The sequence below is a fragment of the Cheilinus undulatus genome, linkage group 24 (genome assembly GCF_018320785.1).
Source record: "Cheilinus undulatus linkage group 24, ASM1832078v1, whole genome shotgun sequence".
Classification (NCBI taxonomy): domain Eukaryota; kingdom Metazoa; phylum Chordata; class Actinopteri; order Labriformes; family Labridae; genus Cheilinus; species Cheilinus undulatus.
Window position 1 is genome coordinate 12,036,552 of NC_054888.1, and position 16,516 is coordinate 12,053,067.

A 16,516-nucleotide genomic window follows, 5' to 3' on the forward strand; every position below is an offset into this window, starting at 1 on the left:
ATGTGAAATGTGATTCTTTACCAAGAAGGTCATAGAAGTCTAAATATTTCTGCTGTAGTCATTATACACGGGGCGTGTCCATTCAGACAAAGGCACATTCAGTTCTTATCTTCATGTACTTGATCGCACCTGTTTAAACCTCGCCATATAGGTAGATCTTTAACTGTGCGTCTGCGGTTAGACGTTTTTATGAGGTGGGAGGTACATTCTGTGGGATTTTTATGTGAGCTGATCAGGTCAAACCCTAGGCTCACCTCAAGAAAAAAGTAAAGCAATAAAGACAGTTTTAATACCTCAACAAAACATTCATCTTGTTGTCTTTAAACCATTTCTGTGTAACTTTTGATGTGCTTCATTAATTGCCATTGTTCTGCTGGAAAATAAATCTTCTTTCAAGACGTAGTTTAGAATAGGATTGACATTTTACCCTCTGCCTTTATGAGCCTTCCAGAGCTGGCTGCTGAGAAACATCCCCACAGCATGATGCTGCCACCACCAGGCTTTACAATGGGGATGGTGTGTCTTTGGTGATGTGCAGTGCCAAACATAGTGCCTTGGAAACTTTTTTTGTATCCACCCCTGACTTACACTTTTCAATCACCTTTTCTCCGAGTTGCTTCGGGTGTTCTTTTGTCCTCATGGTGTAATGGTAGCCAGGAATACTGATTAACCAGTGACTGGACCTTCCAGACACAGGTGTCTTCATACTATTATCACTTGAGACAGATTCATTGCAAGTTTCAAAATCATGAGAAACCAACCCTTTTGTCCCTGCCCTATGTTGCTGTTGGCGTGATCTTTGAATATCCTGGAAAGACACTCCTTTTTCAGCTGACCATGAACTTTCAGACTGGAACTGAAAACTAAAACTGCACACTATAATGCTGAAATGGAACAGAAGTACTGAGAATGATTGCTCTCATACTGTTGTAGTGCTAGGGGTTTACAGAAACACGTGTAAGAGACCATTTTCTGATTTTTCTTTACTCTGACTTTAATATAATCTATCGTTTTATGAAGGTTTTATTGAGCTGTATATCCTTGCATTACTGTGAAGGTCATCTGGTCAACTCAGCAGCTATTTCATACCACTTTATCCCATTTCTCTCACACACAGCTGAACTACACTCACACCTGGGCTCACTTGGAGCTTCCTCTCTGCTGAGATCTCTTCACAAACTTCCTCCATCGCTGAACAACTGTGAGCAACATGGGATGTGGTTATTTGTAACCCAGGGGGAATGCTTGGTTGTGGAGTTTCCCTTAAAGCTGAGCTTGTGTCCAGTTGTGACCGTGTAGCGGGGGGGTGGTTGTGGGAAAACCAATGTGGGGAATCAATTTGGATTATCCTGCAACGCTGGAAGCCGTGCTTTGAAATCAATTGTCTTTCTTTAAATGTTTCAGGTCAATGGTTTCTGTAATATGTGTCAACAGAGCTTGTTAGTTTAAAGGAAACAGCTTAATTAAATCATTTTAAGGCTTGAAATTTGCCTCAGGCTGTTACATAAAGAAATGTTATTTTATACATGGAGATTTTTTAAAATGAAACTTTTTCCAGAGTCACAGCAAAATAACCACAAGTCACCCTTAAAATGAGCTTAACCATGTGGTTCTGGAGGTCAAAATCTAATCCCAAAGGATATTTTGGCTTAAAGTATACAAGTATACTTGTATGATGTACAGAGGCCTCAGATGCCACCTTTTGCAGACCATTAATGTGGGACGCCATCTCTGTCAGAAAGGAAGTGCCATAATTTGCCAGGGTAAGATATTTCCAGTTTTAGATTTTCTTTTAAAATTCAATTTTATTTATAAAAAGTCTAAAAAGTTTATAAAAATTCAATTTTATTTATAGAAAGTCTATAAAAAGTTTTATTTATAAAAATCTTTGTTAGCTAAAGCTAACAAAGCTACGCTAACGACACAGTTAATGCGACTATGTGAGGCAATGTAGCTTAGTTAGCTTTAGAAATATACATTTTAGCAAATGTAGCTAGAGCTAACAGGTATGCAAGCTATCCAGTTAAAGCTACATAGCTAATGTGAGCTTCATAGCTTCGTTAGTATAAACATCAATGAGCTTGATGAGCTTTAACTACATTTGCGAAAGCTCACATTGCTAATGCTAACTTAGCTACATTCTCTCACATAGTGATGTTAAGTGTGTTGCTAGCATAGCTATTTTAGCTATGCAAACATAACTAAAAATAACAAAGCTAAAATGAGCCACTGTTTGCATATCTACTTCTAAAACAGAGCTCTGTTAGCTATGTGGCTCAGTTATAAAGTTAGCTTATGCAGCTAACAGAGCTATGTAAGGTACATTTGCTAAGTCACAATGTTTTTTTTTTTTTTTGGTGCTTTCTGCCTGTAAGCAGACTGCTTAGTTTTGTAGGTCAGATTTTTAACTTTTAATTTTTGCCCTAACCTAGCAAAAACTGTATATTCCCTTTTTTAAAAAAGTTTTAGTATATGTGTCTGTTCTGTTTATGTTTTTTGGTCTGTTCGCGTTGTCTGATTTTATGTTGATTTTTACTTTAACTATGTTCATGTTTAATGTACAGTTTCATATGTATATCATCAACCTGCTGGGGACTACAGATAGAAATTAGCCTATGGCTACAACCTGGCACATTTACATCTCCATGTGCATTAATGTGCACTATACTTACAATAAATTAGTAAATAAATGGTAGATGCGGTGTCTCAAAGTAAGTCTATGTGAGGGGGGGTCTGAGAGCTACAATCTACTGTCAGACCCCTTCTAGATGCCTTAAGGTTGTAAGCTACATAAATAAGGTAGTTATGCAGCTAACATGAGATTAAAAGCTTCGTTACTGTAGATAACCATGAGTTTCGGGGGCTCTAGCTGCATTTGTTAAAGCTCACATTGCTTAAGCTAACTGAGCTACATTTTCTCACACAGTACCATTAACACTATAGCTAGCAAAGCTATGTTAGCTGTAGATAAAGCTAAGAAAGCCAAAGCTAAGAAAGCTAAAGCAAGCCACCATTTGCATATCTACTTCTAAAACAGAGCCACGATAGCTATGTGGCTCTTTATAAATGTAGCTCATGCAGCATTACCTTTATTAACTACATTTGCTACATCCGAATTTTCATGGATTTTTGTTCTGTAAGCAGATGTTCAATTTGGTATTGCAGGTTAAATTTTTAACTTTTAATTTTTGGTACCCCACATTTTACCTAAACCTTTACCCTAACCTAACAAAAAGTTTATTCCATTCCAATATTTTAGAAGTTTTAGTATGTGCTTCTGCTCTGATAGATGTGGCATCTCAAACTAAAAGTCAGCAAGAGGGGCCGTCTGAGAGCCACAGACTTCTAGATTAGGCCTTAGAGGGTCTGAGCCTTAAGACTCATTTATGCTCTTCATTCGTATGAAAGAGTTTGATTAAGTTCAGCCAATTTTCAACATCTTCTTTGTTATTTCTCCTACTTTGAGCTCTGTTTCTACTTTGAATCAAATATTTTATAGTCATGAGTGTTCAGGTAGCTGGTAAGGTTAGTCCCTGAAATAAAATGATGAAAGAAGGAATTTGTAAAATGCCATTAGAGGATCTGACCAGTGAAATTTAGCCCTTGAACCAGAGCCCCTGTCAAAGGGTGTGTGGTCACTGTTGAACTCTATTATTTCAGTCTTTTGTTTCCCTCCACTGTACTGTAGCACAACCCAAAAACAAGCAATTATCAGTCGTGCTTCCTTATTGTCTCTGTCTTTAACAAGAGTTTTATCATGAAAGGACAATGTTGTGGACAGCTAAAGCAGACATAACAGCAGCTTTGTGTTTGTGGTTGCATATTTAAGGAGTCATTTCCTGCCCCAGAGGCGTTGTGAGACTGTTAATAAATACAAGCTAAACACTGTGACACTGTGTCTCGATTAAAAGCCCTGAAATAGAAACTGCAGAGAGGGGGCTCTTGCAGAGTGTCAGTCAAAACAGAGAGGCTAGAACAAAGAGAAAAGAAACACAAAGGAAAAAAAGATGTCCAATCCAGTCATCTGTGATAAACCTCAAGGTCATGATGGGTGGGTGTGATGGGTACGAAGCAGAAAGGCAACCCCCCCATCACACACAAAGACTCCTGCACACACGCACAGCCTGTCAAGAGCATTAGGAACACATACAGAATATAGGTTGATTTCAGCTCTCAGCCTCCGACCGTCTCCCACGTGTGTGTGGTTTGGTAGCAGCTGTGACTTCCTGAAGCTGTGTTAAAGAAAAGCCTCACTAGCATCACAGCTAGCAGCTAACTGAAAAATACTCAAAAGGATGGTAAAAGCACTGATTTAATTTTGTTGTCAAGATTAAGTGACGAGCAATAAACTTATTTTTGCGTAATAAATACGGAACGAGGTAGGGAGTTAGTCTAGCTCAGCACAATTGCTAAAAAAAGACAGAAACTGCTAGCGTGCTTTCATTTGTTTCTCTTTCAAAAACCTTATACTGTAACATTCAAACCCCAGTGAAAAGATCAACTAAATACCCCTCCACTTTGTTACACCATTCCCCCTCATAATAATTTTAAAGTGGCCCCTAATATGTACTTTATCCACTAAAAAATTGAAGTTAACATTTCCTTATGTTTTAAAAAAGTTCAGATTATTACTCAAAAACCCTAATGAAAAGACAAACTAAATACTCCTCCACCTTTCTTACACCATTGCCCCTCATTATAATTTAAGAACAATCTCTAAAATAGTTTTTTTTTCTTTCTTTTTTTTTTTTTTTTTTACTTTTTTACTTTAACTACTCTTGCTAAACAATAAACTGTAACTTTGGAACCTCCTTCAAAAAGATAAACTAAATACCCTCCTCCGTTCTTAAACCACTTTCAATAATACTAATTCAAGGACAGCCTCTAATCTATATCTTATGCAAAACCAAATAAAAGTTAACATTTTCTTCTACCCTTTCAAAAATATTGGTTTGTAATCGTAAACCCTCAATGAAAAGATAAACTAAATACCCCTCCTTTCTTGCACCATTTCCCCGATACTAATTTAAGGACAGCCCTCACTCTATATTTTATACAAGACCAAATAAAAGTTAACATGTTCTACTATTTTAAGCAAATCTTGGAGTGTAATCATAAAGCCTCAGTGAAAAGATAATCTAAATACCCCTCCTCCTTTCCTATTATTCCCCCAATGATTATTTAAGAACAGCCCTTAAAATTTTCCTGTGATGTGACAGAAGCGTTTTCATCTATTTCAGAAATGTTCAGATAACTTTGAAATGCTTATGAAATGGTAAGCTAAATACCCCTCTACCTTTCTTACACCATTCCCCCTCATGAAGATCCAAGGACTGTCCCTTATGTATATTTTATGTGTTATTAAGTAAAAGTTAATCTTCTCTTTGAAAAAAGTCAGACTATAACTGTAGAACCCCACTTAAAGATAAACTAAATACCCCTCCACCTTTCTTACACCCCTACCCCCTATAATGATATAATGATATATGGCTATTAACATGCTTTTCATGTGTTACTTAAAAAAAAAAAAAAAGTAGCATAGTCTATTCTTTAAAAAATGTTGGACTGTAACTTTTGAATCCTAAAAAAAGATAAACTAAATACCCCTCCATCTTTCATACATTATTATCCCACATAATTATTTGTGGACAGAGTGTGTGTTTCCTAATGAAAGTTAACATTTTCTACTTTATCAAAAAAGTCAGGCTATAACCATTGAACCTTGTCAAAAACATAAACTAAATACCCCTCCACCTTTCGATACACTCCTACCCCTCATAATAATACAAGGCTGGCCACTGACATGCTTTTCATGCATTAGTTAAAAAAAAGAACATTTTCTGCCTTTCATAAAATGCTGCATTATAACAATAGAATCCCAAAGAAAAGACATTAAATACCCCTCCACCTTTCTCACACCATTTCTTCTCATGATAAGCCAAGAACTGTTCCTAATGAATATTTCTTGTGTCGCTAAATAAAAGTCAATAGCCTTCTTTTTCAAAAGTCATACTATAACTATAGAACCTGACTAAAAATATAAACTAAATACCCCTCCACCTTACTACACATTTCCCCCTCATAATAATATAAAGTCAGCCACTAGCTTACTTTTCATGTGTTACTTAAAAAGATACCCTTTCTTCTCTATATAAATTGGATTATAACTATAAAACTAAATACCCCTCCACCTTTGTAGCATTATTACCTCACATAATATTTTGTGGACAGTCCCCTTTAAATGTTTGATGGGTTACTTAAAAAAAAAAAATTTTTCTACTCTGTCAAAAAATGCCAGACAACACATACAGAGCCCCTTACGAAACATAAACTAAATACCCCTCCACCTTTTTTTTGTTTTTACACAATTCCTCCATACTAATTTAAGGACGGTCCCTAAAAAAGTTAAGGTATATTGCTTATCTTAAAAAAAAATGTGGGAATCTAACAGTAGAACCCCAGAGCTACAGAACCATAGAACCTAAACAAAAGATTAACTCATTAACCCTCCTCCTTTCTTACACTCTTCCCCCCATCATGATAATTTGTGGATGATCCCTAAATGAGGGTGCAGTAACAGAGCAAGAACAAGAGACAAAGATCTACATAATGTGAGTTTTTTTATCAGCCAAATCTCATGATTTCATCATTTCTCTGAGCACCTTTTGTTCCTTTGTGCTGCTTGCTATCTGCACTCACATCCACACATCATAACAGACACATAGCTCAGTGTGGGGGGCGTCTTCAGGTGTTGGGGGGGCTTGTAGGGACTTACCATGTTGTCATAAATGTCTGCCTATGAAGAAACTGATCACTTTAACAAGACAGCCTCCCTCCCTCTTCAGGATTTCTCAAGTTTAGGGCGGGGCTGTGTGTTTTGTGTGTGTGCTCATGCATGCGAACACGCCGTCAAGTGTGGCGTGGTCTGCACAAAGAGGCGGAGACAAACAAAGGCAGGATGTGATACAGCAGGGCTCCACTTCCTCATTCAGATCCAGATCATTCAGCACAGTGCAGAGAGCGCCACCTATTGATGAATGCTCATCACAGCAACAGCGTGCTGGTAAAATTCCATTCCCACAGATAAGGAGCGTTCAAGTGCATACAGGCCACAGTGAAATCATTTGATAAGATCCCAAGGAGCTTTATTGTTTTTGTTAAATTCAAATCATGTGTAGCTGGAGACGGAAAAGTAAGACAGCCATGTGGTGTTTTGATTTCGGAAGAGGGTTTTTTTTTTTCTTTACATGTGATCACTGAAGGCCAAACTGGACCCCACCCATTTCTCCACACACATCCATGGATGTAGCCCAAACTGAGGGGTAAAAGGCCCACAAAATCCACCAAAAAAGAGCACCTACAAAGACATGAAACCCCAGCGCTGCTTCAAAAGATTCTCCTTAAGCCAGCACTCTTAGAAAGAAAAGTTAAACATTAACGCTGCTAAAAGCCTCCTGGAAACTCAGACTTCCATTTGGTGTTTTAAAAGCTGCTGGTTGAAGACTTGAGAGCCAGAGGCTATTATGCAAAGAGACATCATATCAATTTTCCCTCAGGACTTCCACGGCTATTGGCCCTGGCTGCATGAATCTTAAAAGCAAATCTTTAATATATAAGTGTAATAGGGTGATGTCATACCTCAGATTACGTAATCTTACCCCACTCATGTATTCATACAGCGTAGCGGTATTTGTACGTGAATAATAGGATGTATAATTTGTAGAGGAGGGGACTGAGGCTACTTTTAAGTTTACTTCATTGAATAAAAAGGTAATTGTGACACGGAAACTTCAATTCTATTCATGTTTATCTTTAATTTATATGCACAAGGGCAGCCATCTTTGTCACACACACTCAGTGTGCATTCCTTTACAAACTAGTGAAAGTTTTAAAAAGCTTGTCTCAGAATTAAGGGTAATAAGGCTCTTGATTGGGAGGTTGATTTAGTTTATGCAGTTTTGTGGCTACATCTCCCCTAAGGGACCGTCTGCAAATGTTTAAGGGAGAGGGCAGGGTTTTGGCAAGGGTTGAAATTGCTGTAAATTAATCTGAAATTAAGTGTAATCTAAATTTTTACTCTCAAATGTATGCATTTTTTGTGGTTAAGTTTCTCCTAAGGGACCGTCTGCAAATGTTTAAGAGAGAGGGCGGGGTTTGTGTTGAAATTACTGTAAATTAATCTAAAATTCAATGTTTTCAATCCAGTTTAATGTAAGCATTGTTGTAGTTCAGGCCTTTCGAAGGGGCTGACTGCAAATGTTTAAAGGAGAGGGTGGAGTTTAGGCAAGAGTTGAAATTACAGTATATTACTCCCAATGTAGTGTAAGCACTTTAATGTTAGTTCTCTTTTAAGGGACTGTCTGCAAATGTTTCAGGGGTTTTAGAAAGAGTTGATATTACATCAAATTAATCTTAAATTTAAAGTAATCTAAATGGAACCCTATAATGTAGTTTAAGCCTTTTTTTTTGGTTATGTCTCTTCTGAGGGGGCGTCTGCAAATGTTTAATGGAGAGAGCAAGGTTTTAGAAAGAGTTGAAATTATTGTAAATCAATCTGAAATTTAATGTAGTCTAAAGCCAAAGTCTAAAATTTGATGTAAGTGCTTTTGCGGTTATGTTTTTTTCTAAGGGACCATCTGCAAATGTTCAAAAGAGAGAGTTGGATTGTAGCAAGAGTTGAAATTATTGTAAATTAATCTGAAATTAAGTGTAATCTAAATTTTTACTCTCAAATGTATGCATTTTTTGTGGTTAAGTTTCTCCTAAGGGACCGTCTGCAAATGTTTAAGAGAGAGGGCGGGGTTTGTGTTGAAATGACTGTAAATTAATCTAAAATTCAATGTTTTCAATCCAGTTTAATGTAAGCATTGTTGTAGTTCAGGCCTTTCGAAGGGGCTGACTGCAAATGTTTAAAGGAGAGGGTGGAGTTTAGGCAAGAGTTGAAATTACAGTATATTACTCCCAATGTAGTGTAAGCACTTTAATGTTAGTTCTCTTTTAAGGGACTGTCTGCAAATGTTTCAGGGGTTTTAGAAAGAGTTGATATTACATCAAATTAATCTTAAATTTAAAGTAATCTAAATGGAACCCTATAATGTAGTTTAAGCCTTTTTTTTTGGTTATGTCTCTTCTGAGGGGGCGTCTGCAAATGTTTAATGGAGAGAGCAAGGTTTTAGAAAGAGTTGAAATTATTGTAAATCAATCTGAAATTTAATGTAGTCTAAAGCCAAAGTCTAAAATTTGATGTAAGTGCTTTTGCGGTTATGTTTTTTTCTAAGGGACCATCTGCAAATGTTCAAAAGAGAGAGTTGGATTGTAGCAAGAGTTGAAATTATTGTAAATTAATCTGAAATTAAGTGTAATCTAAATTTTTACTCTCAAATGTATGCATTTTTTGTGGTTAAGTTTCTCCTAAGGGACCGTCTGCAAATGTTTAAGAGAGAGGGCGGGGTTTGTGTTGAAATGACTGTAAATTAATCTAAAATTCAATGTTTTCAATCCAGTTTAATGTAAGCATTGTTGTAGTTCAGGCCTTTCGAAGGGGCTGACTGCAAATGTTTAAAGGAGAGGGTGGAGTTTAGGCAAGAGTTGAAATTACAGTATATTACTCCCAATGTAGTGTAAGCACTTTAATGTTAGTTCTCTTTTAAGGGACTGTCTGCAAATGTTTCAGGGGTTTTAGAAAGAGTTGATATTACATCAAATTAATCTTAAATTTAAAGTAATCTAAATGGAACCCTATAATGTAGTTTAAGCCTTTTTTTTTGGTTATGTCTCTTCTGAGGGGGCGTCTGCAAATGTTTAATGGAGAGAGCAAGGTTTTAGAAAGAGTTGAAATTATTGTAAATCAATCTGAAATTTAATGTAGTCTAAAGCCAAAGTCTAAAATTTGATGTAAGTGCTTTTGCGGTTATGTTTTTTTCTAAGGGACCATCTGCAAATGTTCAAAAGAGAGAGTTGGATTGTAGCAAGAGTTGAAATTATTGTAAATTAATCTGAAATTAAGTGTAATCTAAATTTTTACTCTCAAATGTATGCATTTTTTGTGGTTAAGTTTCTCCTAAGGGACCGTCTGCAAATGTTTAAGAGAGAGGGCGGGGTTTGTGTTGAAATTACTGTAAATTAATCTAAAATTCAATGTTTTCAATCCAGTTTAATGTAAGCATTGTTGTAGTTCAGGCCTTTCGAAGGGGCTGACTGCAAATGTTTAAAGGAGAGGGTGGAGTTTAGGCAAGAGTTGAAATTACAGTATATTACTCCCAATGTAGTGTAAGCACTTTAATGTTAGTTCTCTTTTAAGGGACTGTCTGCAAATGTTTCAGGGGTTTTAGAAAGAGTTGATATTACATCAAATTAATCTTAAATTTAAAGTAATCTAAATGGAACCCTATAATGTAGTTTAAGCCTTTTTTTTTGGTTATGTCTCTTCTGAGGGGGCGTCTGCAAATGTTTAATGGAGAGAGCAAGGTTTTAGAAAGAGTTGAAATTATTGTAAATCAATCTGAAATTTAATGTAGTCTAAAGCCAAAGTCTAAAATTTGATGTAAGTGCTTTTGCGGTTATGTTTTTTTCTAAGGGACCATCTGCAAATGTTCAAAAGAGAGAGTTGGATTGTAGCAAGAGTTGAAATTATTGTAAATTAATCTGAAATGTAGTGCAATCTAAAATTCAGTTTGAACATTTTGTGGCTCAGACCTTCCTAAAGGGCCGTCTGCAAATGTTTAAGGTAGACAGCGGGTTGTAGCAAAAGTTGAGATTACTGTAAAATAATAATAATAATAAGTGTAACCCAAATCTAGAGGCTAGAATTGAATGTAAGCCATCTTGTGGTTTAGTCTACCCTAAGCCAGGGGTTCTTAACCTTTTCAGCCTGTGACCCCCAAAATAAAGGTGTCAGAGATCGGGGACCCCCCCCCCCCCGGGACCTGAAGGTGGCTGAACACAGTCATGCACGTTCAAGAATAATCATGTGGAGACAAGTCTGCCCATTAGGGGAAAAAATGGCCCAGCCAAAAAGGGGGCCAGCAAAATCATGGTCCATTGTAAAGTTAAGCTGTGGTATTTAGCAAGAATTGAAATTACAGTAAACCAAGCGACAAATTTGTGTCTCATAAAAGCATCTACATTTTTTGATTTTGTTTTTTGAAGTAAATGATCGTATATTCATATTTTAGTTTTTAACATTATTCTGACATCAGTCTTCGTATTACAATCATTAATGAACAGGATATGAAAGCAAAGTCTATAGTTAAAAATGGTGTTAAATGTGCCGTAAGCTTTCAGAGACAATGTCAGGGTTCATTGTTTTGTTTTAGTTTATTGTTAACTCCAGTTTTTTTTTTTTTTAATTTAAGTCTTAGATTTAAGGCCCTGGTTAACTTTTGCATTATCAATAGTGCATTATGTGCATTTAGATTTTAAGTGCCTGCACTTTAGTACATTTGCCTGCATCTATTGCACTCAGTAGACCATATATCATTTCAGAGACTCTAACCGTGGCTTTGTATCCATTGAGGCTGTAAGATGTGAGGCTGTTGGGGGTACAAATGAATGGTGGCAATTAGCCAAGAGGCTTGTGGTGCCTTTTTAACAGCTTTTCTCTTACGTTATGCTATCAGCAAGAGTGTGATTTGATGCTATAAAACATTTGTATTAGGGATTACTATTGAAAGTTCTTCTTTGACCTTTTTATGTTTTTATGGCAAGCACTTGAGTTTGAATTGTTCAAGAGAGGGAGATTAAGTGAGTCAAAAGGAGCGTCAGTGAAAATCCAAATTGAGGCCTAAGGCTATTTGAAGTGAAAAATAATAAACTTATCTTAATTTATTGCAATTATTTTCACACAGTCCCTAATTTGACTCACTGTTTGGTCCCATATTAATGACATTTTGGGAAAGATGCCCCATTTAAAGCATGAATACATGTATAACTCTTCAGCCACCCAGACTTTAACCTTATTTTCATTCACTCACGTCACTCTCTGATGTGTTATTATTCCAAACTGTCTCATTGACTTGGAGAACATAATTACAGCTACAAGACCTGCAAACTACTCCAATCTACTGTAGTGGTTTTGACGCACGGAAACATTTCTTGTCTTAGCTCCATAACCCTGAATTATCCTTTAACGCTCACTTATCTTCCTCCTTCATAACATATTATTACACAACAGCTGAAGGGCCTGCCTCATCTTGTTTTGAGTTACTTTCCTCTCCTGAATTCCTGTATGTAAAGGCTGCATTCCTGTGGACACTAAATCCAAACATCCACACATCATGCAAATCCTCAATCTGTAGCACAGCGGTTTCCAAAAAAAGGAAAGCACAGTCATAATCACGCAGATTAATCCATAATCATTACTCAAATCATCTATTTATCTGATGCTCTAATCCCTTGGATTGAAGACTAGGCCCTTTAGCCCCTCCTATGCTTTGATACAGCTGTTAATCCAGCTTTGTTTTCATAGGAGAGCGCTGTGAAAACAAAAGAAATGAAACCAGGGTTTTCTGTATTAGGATAACCTATAAACCTGATTGCTCTCACCTGCAAAGAAGATCTAATCCTCTGAGCAAATATTAGAATGAAAACACTACTGTTCAGTCCTGTTAACAGATTAAACAACACCAAATACACATTCCCTTCAATTTAGGTTGTGTAAGACATTTACTTAACCTTCATAAAAATGGTTTGTATCTCTAAATTATTTCTAAAATCATGTTTTATGTGTTTTTATCGTCATGTACATGAAGTTCCATTAAAATAAACTTCAAACTCTGTGGTGTGATTTTTTGAGGCAGCAGCGCCATCTAGCGGCGAATGTCGGCGCGGTTTGCTTTGACGGCGAATCCAAGATGGCGACCTCCGTGTCAACGTCTTTAGAAATGCTACATGAAGCGGCAAAACATGAGTAATTTCAGGTAAAATAAACGAAACACGTCAAAAAATAAATATCTTATATGTTGAATCATGCATAAAGCTAAGCTGCACATCGAGAATAATACTTTGTGTCGTATTTTTGTGTTGTACGTCGAAAATACTAGATTTTTTTAATAGTTAGGTGTCATTTTTGGGTTTAAACAGCTTTCTTTTCTCGTTGCAGATATCATGGACTCAAGAGAAATAGTCCACTTTGCCCTACAGATAGAGAAATCCTCTAAAGACAGAAGCTATGGAAACATATTGACCCTCCTTTCTGACCTTGATAAGATGAACATCACCTCAGAGCAACTGGAGACCACAGACATTGTTAAAGTTCTCTACAGGTTACTGAAAAGCTGCTCTGATGGAAGCATAAAGAAGACAGTTAAAGGCTTGTTAGCTAAATGGAAGAGACAATACAGCAAAGATGGAAGACATGAGAAGTATATAGAGGAGGAAAATGCTCCTAAAGTGTCTTGTGGGGATTTTTTAACAGATAAAATTGAAGAAAGACAAGTGTCCAAGCAAGAAGAAGCAAAAGATGGCTGTCAGACTCTTCCTTTCCCAGCAGAAAGCCCTCCGTCATCCTGTTTGTCTCCAACTTTAAGGTCTAAATGTGTCCAGCTTCTCCTAGCTGCCATCTCTAAAGAACAACCTACTCATGAAAAAGCTGAACACCTTGCTGAAAATGTGGAAAAACACATCCACGAGCTCCACAAATCCAGTGAAATCAAATACAAAGCCTGCATAAGAAGCAAAGTAGCAAATCTGAGGAATCCTAAAAACAGCCATCTACAAGAAGGAATCATGAATGGCTCGCTCTCACCTGAGGCCTTCGCGAGGATGACCGTGGAGGAAATGGCGAACCAGGAGCTCCGGAAGCTGAGGGAGGAGTATTCATCGCGAGGTGTGAGCGAGAGGCAGCTTCCTCAGGGGATCGAAGGGACAAAAACACAGAAGATCAGATGTAAAAGATGCGGGGGGATGGACTGCAAGGTGACGCAGGTGTCCAGGGGGGCTCTGTTCCTGCCTGCGTGGGTGAGGAGGGGTGGCCCTGACGAGGATGCTATGACTTTTGTGACCTGTAGTGGGTGTGGGCAGCAGTGGTACCACAGCAACTGGGTCTGCCTTTAAATATAGGCCAATTAATAAGTCTTAGAGATGCCATAAAAGGGTAAAATTTGCCAATTTAATACTCTAATATTGCCTAAGTAGCTGAAACAGTTCAGCAAAAATGCATAAAGTCACTTCGGAAAGGAACACTCTCATCATATATTTAAACATTTCATTGCAGAGTGGATTTACAGTTTTAATTTGTAGGGTAGGCTCTGCTTAGAAGATGCTCCCTGGGTTAGTCAAGTAGCATACTTTGACTTTCCAGGGAGCCCATAGCTAGAAACCTCCATATGGCTAGATACATTTATGACCATGTGCATTGAATACAATAAAATTACTTCAAAAGCAATGAATCCATAATAGTTTGAATCTGAATATGAGGGTACAGCAGGCTTTAAACTATAAAGGAGGAGGCTGGGGTGGAGGAGGTTAGCATTGCCAGTAGCAGCAGCATGGTGCATCAGCATTGGTATTAATGTGAAGTACGTCATATTTAAATGGGGAGCTGTGTTGAGAGAAAGAGCTGTGATTGCCTGTGGGAGGTGTTAATTAGAATCAGCTGGCTGTCAGCTGATCACAGCTAAGCATATGACTGTGGCATTAAAAATCAAGATTGCATTCTGGGTTGCTTTATTGACATATTTACATTCTTGACTAAATAAGTCTGACTTTTTTGAGTGAAGCTAAAGGCATTTTCATGTTTTTCACTCTATCCCTTTAATTTTAGCATCTTCTGGACTAACTATATCATAAAAGAGGCGCCATTTTCAGTCAGTTCACTAGTAGGTTAACTGGCACTCTGGTCACACTGGTCTTAGCTTGGCAATTATGTCCTTGAGAGAAAACGCTCTTATTTCTTGGGGTTTTTTTCTGCCTGAATCAAAGATAGATAATTCTGTGTGTAAATGTTGCAATGTTTCAAAGTACAATGTCAGATTCTGCTTCAAAAGCATCAAATCCAAAGCTATACGCCAGAATTGTGGTTTCCTAAATGCTGAAAAGGCCAAGTCATTGTCCATTACAATTGTAGAATGAAACCGCAACTTTTCAAGAAGTCGCCCTCGTCATCTTCCTCCTGCTGAGTCATTTCCTTTTTAATTCCACTTAGAGAATCGTATCATCCCTCTTTTCCATCTTATATTTCAGCTCAGAGGAAGAGTCTGAACCGCTATAGCCTTGATCTTTGGTCTCATGAATGCTTTACTTTATTGATGCCTAACAGGAGAGTGTATTCTGTTGCTCTTCTCATTGTTAGAAAAACTAAAGAAGAAGACATCATGCCCCCCAGCCTCCTCCAACAATATCCCATTCATGTGGAGCAAACTGGCTCCAGTCGATGAGACATGTGACTATCAGAAAACGGCAGGCATGTGAGTCAGTAATCTGCCCTCCTGAGCAGCCACAGGCCCGGATATCCCATGGTGCTTCAATCAGTCGACGTGGCGCTGCGAGTCATTTACACGTCAGTGTGATATCACTTCTACTGGGCCTAAACTTTTAAAGACAAACAAATTAGGCACTTTTAGCCACTCTTTTATCTGTTCTGCATTTTTACATCCTTTTCTGGGATGACTTTTTTAAGTTTGATATTTTGCAAGCCTAAAATGACTAAATTCAGGTAGAACTGGTTTATTGTTTACTTAAGTTACTTTTTGTTACAAATGTGACACAAAAAAACATGCAGAAAACGACGTGTATTGGCTGATAATTTCTGCTTTTATGTCACATGGAAATGGGTCCTTTAATGTCAATATATTTTGAAGATTTTACAGCTCCAATGACAGTTTTTTTCTGATTACGAAACAGGCATCAATTAATTTTGGTGCTTATTCATGACCTACAAAAGCAAACAAGAACACCAGCAAGGTTATTTAATACCTTAGGGATTTATGATGTCTAATATTGCTGGTTGTGGGGGGTAGGTGGCAGTCAAATGAAATAACTATGAAACTGAAACAGTCCTTTTATCACATTTTATGGCAATGGTGGACACTATTGTTTTTTATTGGGAAACCTCACATTTCCGAGACAAAACCAAACATAAGAAGTAACGTTTTGTCCACAGGGGGCGCCAAACTCAACACATACTGAAACTTCCTCACAGGAGCTTTTACCTCCTGAGACCTGAGCTTTTGTTTGGAAAGCTGATAAATTGAAACACCAGCCTTGTCTTTGGGCAGGAATTTCTTGGAAATTTTCTTTTACAAAATTCACACAGATTCCCTAAAATGTGAAATCAATACCCTAAAGTTAATCTGAATTCCAGACTCATTTCCCCCAATTTCCATGAAAATGGCAGATAATTTCTGAACAAATTTCCTCAAACATCCAAACAAATTTCTTGAGATGTCCATGAAAATTCTATACATGTTCAAAGGACAACCCCCCTTGCAATTTGCCAATCAAATCCCCAAAGCTTATAATTATATTTCCCAAATTTCCATGAAGATGCCCCAAAATTTCCAATTTCCTCAAACATCTA

General features: G+C 37.3%; 1 protein-coding gene across 1 annotated transcript; it reads left to right on the forward strand.

Annotated features, from left to right (window-relative positions):
* The first annotated feature begins 1,182 nt into the window (after positions 1-1,182).
* On the forward strand, positions 1,183-14,373 carry LOC121506288 (transcription elongation factor A N-terminal and central domain-containing protein). The gene is made up of 3 exons (XM_041782024.1): positions 1,183-1,201; positions 12,798-12,917; positions 13,100-14,373. Exon 3 carries the CDS (start codon positions 13,105-13,107, stop codon positions 14,050-14,052), a length of 948 nt encoding a protein of 315 aa, XP_041637958.1. The 5' UTR covers positions 1,183-1,201; positions 12,798-12,917; positions 13,100-13,104; the 3' UTR covers positions 14,053-14,373.
* The last annotated feature ends 2,143 nt before the right edge of the window (positions 14,374-16,516 follow it).

What these genes read in the sequence shown, in the direction of transcription:
- LOC121506288 (XM_041782024.1), top strand. Translation starts at nt 13,105, where the DNA reads ATGGACTCAAGAGAAATAGTCCACTTTGCCCTACAGATAGAGAAATCC.